The following is a 9,057-nucleotide window of genomic DNA, read 5'->3' on the forward strand; positions in this document are numbered from 1 at the left end:
GCTGGGGTCCAACATCCTGAGGCACACGGCAGGTGGAGAGGGTCCCGAAGAGTAAACACGTGTCTGTGTGCTTGTCTGTGTGCTCCATTTCCTCCATTTCCTCCTGAGCAGGGTGGCGACAGGAAGCCGGTGTTCATTTCTAGCCCGTCTGTCTGAACAGGTGAAAGGTCACGTTTGTCACATCCATTTGGGCCGTCGAGCATCGCTACCGTAACCTCTCACTCGATTACAAGAACACATCGCCTCACTCTTCCTCACACGCTAATCATTTCGTCGTGACTTAGATATTTTGAAATATGGGCAGTGTTGTGTATGTGGCCTATTTACACAAGTACGTTATAAATAAAAACACTGGAGAAGGGAGCTAAGTTTCTGGTTCTTCACTCGTCGCCATGTAACATATCATAACAGAACAATCCGCGCCTAATAGCGCACGCAACGTGTTACTACAACAGAAAGTAGTCCCTTATTATACTGTAGACTATATGCTACAGACAGCATTTACATTTTTTATCCTTTATTCGAACAAGCTATAGCAGCTCTTAAAAAATATTTCTTTCAATTACCCTTAAACAGACCAGTTCATAGAACCACACTTTCAATTTCCAGTAAGTGGGTTTCCCATTTCTTTCCCCACCCAGTCAGAATTTGTGTGTGTGTGTATGGTGGTGGTGGGGGGGGGGGGTGCAGGTCATGTGCACCATTACAGAATATCTTCCTTCTGGCATTTTAATATCATACGACCAAGAGAACTTGTCACAGTGTATCTCTCTCTCTGCACACACACACACACGCACACACACTAAGCATCCGTTTATCTTGGGACGATCACATTTTAACAGATTAAAAGGGCAAATGTTTAATTGGTAAATGCACTTTTATTAAAATCCACATCTGCTGGCAGTTCCAATGGAAAAGCAAGATAAGACAAACTGAGCAAAGTAAAACAGTGACATTCTCAGACCAAGTTACAGTACAAAAAAGGGCATCAATATGTACAATACATTTATATACATCAAAGCTATTTTACACACACGTATGAAAAAAATCATACATCTTTGACAGCTGTAGTATTACAGAAACAGTACAGGCAACAGTGTATATATTTTTTAAGTCTTCAAACTTTTCACAAAGTTTTACTGGCTTTTGATGTGTTGGTTCTCTCCTTTGATAAGAATATCGCTCGAGTTATTTTGTTTGAAAAGGACATTTTGAATTTCGAAATAATTCTGTCGTCAAAGTCTCCGATTTTGTCCTTCATTGTTCCACCTTACAAATGTGCTATACATACTTTTTCTGTCCAGAGATATGAACATGCCCTCCCTCCCACACACACACGCACACACACAACACACACACAACACGCACACACGGGGACAAACAACTGTTAAATGAACAGATGCATTCATTATTTTCTCTCTCTGGCTCTATGTCAGCCCAGAGCACAGCTGGAAGAGAGACCTACGGTGACATCTAGCTACTTGTCAGCAAGGGCTTCTGGGAAACTGGCATGAAGGATCCTGCTCAATGTGACGCCCCAGGACTCCATGTTTCCTTTGACAACACAGAGCAACTCAAGACACAGCTGCAGACCAGAAGGCAAGTGTGTTTTATCCGTCAGATCGGTTCTAGCATCAGCTTCATCAGCCACCTACTCTGCTTTCCACAGTTACTCATTTTATCCTCAAACCAAGTTGAAAGATGCCAAATGAATAAAACTTTCAACCCTACCTCTTACTAGCTTTTGCTTTTGAGGGATCTGCTGAAGGTGTCTCGCCGTCTGAGTTCATAAACGCCAGAGGATCACCACCTGAAGAAGCTGGGGCGGGCTCAACATCACCATCACTCCATGAAGCAGGGCAACAATGACAGTGTCAGGGGCCGGGGTTGTGGCCCTCTGAGCAAGAGAATGCGAAGAACGCAAAATAAACTAAAAAGCAAAACAATTTAAACTCCTTGAAAGCCAGAGATATTCCAGGGTCAAGGGTCAGACCTCCAGTTCCTGGTTGTCTGTGTAGTTGAAGCGGTTAAGCTTCTCCCTCTCGCGGTTGGAGATGTCCAGTTTCGGGGCGTGGGATGGTTTTAGAGCTGGGGAGGAGTGCGTGGGGGCTGGGGAGGGAGGAAGCGTGAGTTCAATCTCCTCATAGCAACGTGACGCAGGGGCCGGAGCTGGGGCCAGGGCCTGAGCGGGTTGGGTCACAGGAGGCAGAAGGGGTACAGGGCGGTCCCGGTCCACATTTCGGATGAGGGTAACAAACTCCCTTTGGTTGTTGATGCCCTCTTCCTGTGGACCGCCTTGTTGCTTTTTCCGCTGCCTGTGAAGGTGGGAGAGTATGAAGGCGCAGGCAGCGCAGCCACAGACGGTTACTAAAGCGGACACACCCACCAACACCAGATAGAAGCTGACGCCGCCACGCGTTGTGTCCGACATGGCACCTAGAGTCGTGCCAGGAAAAGGAAAGAGAGGCAGAGGCCAGATAAGCATGAAGGAATTTAACAAAAATGTTATTGAGTTGGCACTTATAAGTTTTACACACACACACACACACACACACACACAAATTGTCTTCACCTGGACAGTGTTGGCCAATGCAGGGATCCTTGAGGCTCATACACACATTACCATTGTAACCGTCTGGACAGGCACAGGTATACCTGCCCTCCGAGCTAACACAGGGCACCCCCTGCTGGCACGGACTGGGATTGCACAGATCCAACACAATCTGGGGTAAGGCAATAAATATGCAGTCAGAAGACAAGGAAAGGCTGTACTGTTTGTCTTTGTGCAGTAAGATCTTTCTCAGGTTTTAGCTATTTCTTAGTTTTGTGACTTTTATTACCCCTCGTATGATGGTCCTTTAAGGCATTACAAGGAATCGCTCACGACATAAGAAACATTTTATTTCAGCAAATTTATCATTTTCAAAAAATCCTGAACTTTTTTTGGAGGGGGGGGGGGATTTTTCCGCCCTTTTCTCCCAGCTATACTTGGCCAATTACCCCACTCTTCCGAGCTGTCCCGGTCACCGCTCCACCCCCTCTGCCGATCCGGGGAGGGCTGCAGACTACCACGTCTCCTCCATGTGGAGTCGCCAGCCGCTTTTCACCTGACAGTGAGGAGTTTCGCCAGGGGGACGTAGTGCGTGGGAGGATCACGCTATTCCCCCTCTTGACCAGAGGAGGCACTAGTGCAGTGACCAGGACACATACCCACATCCGGCGTCCCACCTGCATACCGGCCAATTGTGTCTGTAGGGACGCCCGACCAAGCCGGAGGTAACAAGGGGATTTGAACCGGCCAAATCTTGTACTTTTGAAATGTCAACAAATCAGGGAATGTGTGATTATGTAAATATGTCTGATCTCAGTTTTCAATCAGCTGTTTGTCCTTCCATCAAGAGTGTAAAAGGTATACGATTCTCTGTTCATCATCTCCAACCACAAAGAAACTTTGCAGATGGAGGTCCTACGAGCCAAACGTATTCCAAGGAATGATACGAATCTACATAAAGACTCCTGGAGTGAAAATGTTTGGAAATGCTTTAAGTTGCATAGTTGGCAAAAAGTCCAAGAAATAACCCACCTCACAGAAAGATCCCGAGAATCCCACCGGACAGTTGCAGGTGAGGGTTTGGCCGTCGTTCTCCACACACTGTCCTCCATGAAGACAGGGGTCGCTGTCACAAGGACTATGGATTGTCTGACAGTATTTCCCAGTGAAACCAGGCAGGCACAAGCATCTAAATCCTGAAACCAGGTCCTGGGTGAAACGGCACAGATTGCTCAGTGATAACATGTCAATGTTGTCTAGAGATACATGCAAGAAGGGCAGAATGGAGTCAAAAAGGTTGAGTGAAAAAGAAAAGGAGAGGTCTGCTCCTCCACAAAGGTTCTTAAAGCATTTTCTGAACTAAGCAAAAATATTTTGCCACATCTGGAGGAAAAAGCTACAAACCGTTAGCTTCAATTTCTGAGGAAGACCCGGACAGCTGAAACGCCTTTAGCTTTAGAAGGCCAGGATGAGTTATCATTGTCTTCCCGCTCGTATTATTTTAGTTATTTATCAAACAGACAACAAGGAAGAATCCAAAGATCCCGAGTTTCCCTGTGGGGACCATTAAAGTTTTATGAAACTAAAAGGACTGGATGGCTAAAACCACCACAGCGGACAGGAAGGGGCGAGAACTTCAGGGCAACGAGACGGAGACACACACAGGAAACCAAGCGAAGGTTGTCCCCGCAGGAAGCAGCGAACACAAGGGACAGAGATAGAGAGAAGTCTCACCTCGCAGTGTCCCCCGTTGAGACATAAACCCTGGCAGCTGCTGTTCTCTAGAGGACAGAGACAAACAACAATATTGTGATATGTGCCGTGCCGTGTATGATGCAAGATTATGTCAATGGCATTTCTGTTTGATAGGCAAATACACCTTACTGTATAAATATATCTTATTATATAAATATACCTTACTGCATAAATATATTATTATATAAATAAACCTTACTGTATAAATATATCTTATTAGATAAATATACCTTACTGTATAAATATATCTTATTATATAAATATACCTTATATGAAGCCAAGACAGAAAAAAAGACAACATGACATGCAGCACGGGTTGCGAGGCAGGTCTCATTCTGTAGCCTCCGTCACATCAAAATCCTGGTACTTTCCCAGGTTTTAAACCCTCGGATTGCTGATAAAATCCCCCTTTTTACACTACCAAGTTGATTTCAGCCTTTTTCCTGGAAAGCCCCCTTTCACACACCCCTAGTTATGTCAGACCCCGTCCTGTACTACGATCACCTCCATATGTCCATCCATCCATCCATTATCCAAGCCACTTATCCCAACTGGGGTCGCGGGGTTGCTGGAGCCTATCCCAGCAGTCATTGGGCAGCAGGCAGGGAGACACCCTGGACAGGCCGCCAGGCCATCACAGGGCCTCCATATGTGTGACCTCGTAGTTATTCTGATATCTTGATATTTTTCATATGTTGTTTGTAACTGTACAACAAGTCACTTATTTTTTGCTGTTATTATTACAGCAGTTTTTCCACACTGCAGCTACGGAGCAGCCAAACAGAGAGATATTTGGCCGGTAGAATGTGATGGGAGTGCCGTCGTCTCTGCAAGTGTGTGTATATCTGAAATGAGGATATGTGTCTTCACTGTTTGCCTGTTTAATGCAAAGTGTCAAACATGACACACCGAACAAGCAAATGTTGGGATTCGGTGCAGTGAGGGGCACTTTCAAATGCTTTACCAGTAACTAAGGAGATTTTTGTGCCACACCCAGGACTGATGTCATACATTCCCTCCCCCTTTTTCTCCCCAGTTGTATCTGGCCAACTACCCCACTCTTTCGAGCTGTCCTGGTCGCTGCTCCACCCCCTCTGCCGATCCGGGGAGGGCTGCAGACTACCACATGCCTCCTCCGATACATGTGGAGTCACCAGCCACTTCTTTTCACCTGACAGTGAGGAGTTTCGCCAGGGGGACGTAGCGTGTGGGAGGATCACACTATTCCCCCCAGTTACCCCTCCCCCCCGAACAGGTGCCCCCCGACCGACCAGAGGAGGTGCTAGTGCAGCGACCAGGACACATACCCACTTCCGGCTTCCCACCTGCAGACACGGCCAATTGTGTCTGTAGGGACGCCCGACCAAGCCGGAGGTAACACAGAGATTCGAAACCATGATCCCCGTGTTGGGAGGCAACGGAATAGACCGCCAGGCCACCCAGACGCCCCAATGTCTTACAATTTTGAGCTACAGTATATCAACTACGTGTCTCATCGTTGTGGCAACCAAGACACTGAGATGCATCTCCTTGTTGACAGTATTTCAGTCTTTCCTGTAAAGAACCTTCACCTACGTGTGTGAACATCAACACCATCTTTCTATTGTCTTTCACTGATGTCCAGTGTGGGGTGATTGATGGGGTTAGTTAGCCCAGCACACGAGTTTTGCACCCTTGGGAAATGCTGCTTAAACACCATCCATTCAGGTTCTTCATCTGTCACTACCTGCCACCAAACTCTCATTGTACCTACCTCTCCCCTCCCCTCCTCTCCTCTCCTACCATACTCACTGATGTCACAGTTGGACCCAGTCCAACCAGGGAGGCAGTTGCACAGGTAGCCACCAATCAGATTGCGACAAGAGCGGGCGTGAACACATATGCCCGTCTCACACTCATTGGTATCTAAAGAGGAAAAAAAAATTGGCAAACATTAATACAAAAACTGATGAAGGTTACAGTTTTTCACTAAAATACTAAACCCTGTCCTCTGAACCAAATGCTCAGCGGCCTAAACCGAATCAGTCCCTCTTTTGGCAAAACCCCAAACAACGTTCACAATGTTCAGATCTCATGAACTCTTTTTGTAAAACCCTCAACACGTTCTCACCCGCCGAAACACATCTTGCACGGTGATGCACTTGTGTTGCAAAACAGTACACACGGGCGGCAGAAGTGAAACACAGCTACAACACTGTTGCTCAGAGTATGCGGCGGAACAGTCCGGATTATAGTCTGAGTCGCTATAATCGTTCACACACCACCCAAAATTGTTCACACTTGTTTGTAATGATGTGATGAAACCAGCTGGAGAGAACATAAGCCAGTTACGAGCGCACAGGTGGGACAGGTGAGTCGAATGTGGATGCCAGCGACGGATGGAAACAATCTGCCAGGCAGAGGAGGAAGAATATGTGCAAGAGGTGGCGGAGGAGGATGAAGAAGAACGAGAAAAGTAATTTCAGATGAAATTCGAGCAACTGTGATAGACCGTGTCCGTGTTTGCAGAACAACAATGACGGAAGCGGGATAAAGAGTCCAACCCAGTTTGAGCAGATTCTCCATCAGAACATTCGAGGCGAACGGGTATTCGCCACCTGTGCCGGTTTGTCGAAGTGGCCGGTGAGTCTGGGGTGAGTCAGCTGCAGCTGTCTGACCTCCGCTATAGGCAGGTCCTAAGGAAGGCCCGGGCCATGTTGGACTGTCCTGATCGCCCCCTGCAGAGGGGGTTTGAGCTCCTACATTGAGTTCCTGCCCAGAGGACAAAAATAAATTATAAAATACAAAGTCTCTTTTGTTTGCAGGGCAATTAGTAGTCTAAATTTGCACATGTGATCTCTGCATCTACGCACTCCATGTATTCGGCATTCAGCACCGTGTTCATTTGAAGTGAGCACACATTTGTACTGCTTATCCCTGTGATCTGTCTTGACTGTTGCATTATGTGATTATCTTTTTACGATAATGTGTTTTTTTTAATTTACCTGGCTGCAACCAACTCTCCCCTGGTGGGGTAATAAAAGTCCGACTTGGATTGAACTGATTGTTTTTCTTTTTTTTTTTGGTCATTGAAAGTTTACCGTAGCTGTTTCAGTACCATCACTTTGGCAACAGAAAGGGGGCCGGGGGGGGGGGGGCAAACCTTTCTTACCATGCAATGTTTTATTGAAGTAAAGCCCATTATTATTTTTACTGTATGTATACTTTTATAACTGAATCTTCCCTTGTTGTAGAATTGTAAGACTGCCACCTGAGGGTGGAGGGACTTCTGTGTTCTCCCAAGGGCAGGAGGCCCTCAGGGTGGACATGGTCCTCCAAACCAGCGCCATTCGACCACGTGAAATACGGCACAGAGTTGTTGAGGACAATGCAAATTTTGAAGGAATCGGTCGTGCCGGCCTTTCTACAACTGACCTTGTCCTCCAACGCAGCAGGGCAAGTCTACAGAGCACCCTTTGAGATCAACTCAGAAAGGGTCAAAGGTAAAATATTTTACTATGTGCGAGTATAAGTGTACACTCAAACACACTGTCAGCGCTGATGCTAACAGTACAATACAATACTGCTACTGTCAAACTGCACTTTATTGTGCTGCATGTAAATCAAATACACTACAGCAGAGGTCTGTCTTTCTGCAACACAAAACTGCTTTATTTTCATGTCTTCTTTCAGCTTGTTCTGTTTCTCAGGGGTCATCACGGCGGATTATTTATTTTCCATCGGTACCATGTGCGGGAACAGTGCCAATGGCGGCTGTTGTTAACACGGGCCTCGACTGATCCGGTGTGGTCTTGTCAAGCCACATACTGATTTGGCAAAATTTTTACATCGGACGCCGTTCCTGACACAGCCGCTAACCCTATGGACGGGGGCGCAGGTGAAGCGCTGGATGCCACCCCAGTATTCATGGACTTGCGCCCATGCCTGTCGCCTAACTTGACATGTTTTTATGTATACATTCAGTGTTGTAGTCGAGTCACTAAAGCTCGAGTCTTGAGTCAAGTCTCGAGTCCCCAGGGTTCGAGTCTTGAGTCCAAGTCCCCAAAGAAGAGTCCGGGTTGAGTCCGAATCACGTCCCCATTACCTCAGTCCGAGTCCGAGTCGAGTTCCAAGATGAGCTCCAGTGCTCCACTCTGGCACCGTAAAAAAGCCGACATACAAATAATTGAATAATGTTACAGTATTAATACAGCTACCAATATCTTATGCCAAATTATTAGGGCATATTACAAAAAAACTAACAAAAAAACAGTCTTTATCAATTAACGAGTCTGAGTCCTCATCTCCAACTTCCGAGTCCGAATGCAGTCAATGCTCGAGTCCAAGTCCGAGTCATCAGTGCTGTCACGAGTCAGGCTCGAGTCCGAGTCCTGGACTCGAGTACTACAACACTGTATACATCTATAATACTTTTTGTTTTGGATGAAGCTGGGTTCAATCTGATGAAGAGGAGAAGGAGAGGCAGGAACATAATTTGCCAACGTTCCACTGTGGAAGTCCCCGGTCAGCATGGTGCCAACATGACCCCTCGTGCAGCCATAAGCGATCGTGTGTGTGTGTGTGTGTGTGGGCTGGAATGGGATAATTGTTCACAGGGAACCATCAATAAAATGCAAAATAAAGAAAGCAAGAGTGAATGCTGCGTATTGAAAGAGGACAACGCTCTCCATCTCCACACTACGAGAGGCATTTGCACTTCCTGTATAAAACAGAGGGTCCATCTTAAACCAGGGTTTACCGAGTCCAGCTCT

The 9,057-nt window shown here is 46.5% G+C and overlaps 1 protein-coding gene across 1 annotated transcript in view; it reads right to left on the bottom strand.

Annotated features, from left to right (window-relative positions):
• Window positions 1-871: 871 nt before the first annotated feature.
• Window positions 872-9,057, bottom strand: part of LOC130115459 (protein jagged-1b) — a 65,292-nt gene continuing 57,106 nt past the window's right edge. Inside the window, exons 10-14 of the mRNA XM_056283126.1 lie at window positions 6,098-6,211; window positions 4,286-4,332; window positions 3,584-3,760; window positions 2,573-2,723; window positions 872-2,436 (exon numbers count right to left, since the gene is read on the bottom strand). Coding sequence (XP_056139101.1) covers window positions 1,988-2,436; window positions 2,573-2,723; window positions 3,584-3,760; window positions 4,286-4,332; window positions 6,098-6,211 — 938 coding nt within the window. The 3' untranslated portion in view covers window positions 872-1,987. The remainder of the gene's footprint in view (window positions 2,437-2,572; window positions 2,724-3,583; window positions 3,761-4,285; window positions 4,333-6,097; window positions 6,212-9,057) is intronic.

The sequence above is a fragment of the Lampris incognitus genome, chromosome 7 (genome assembly GCF_029633865.1).
Source record: "Lampris incognitus isolate fLamInc1 chromosome 7, fLamInc1.hap2, whole genome shotgun sequence".
NCBI lineage: Eukaryota > Metazoa > Chordata > Actinopteri > Lampriformes > Lampridae > Lampris > Lampris incognitus.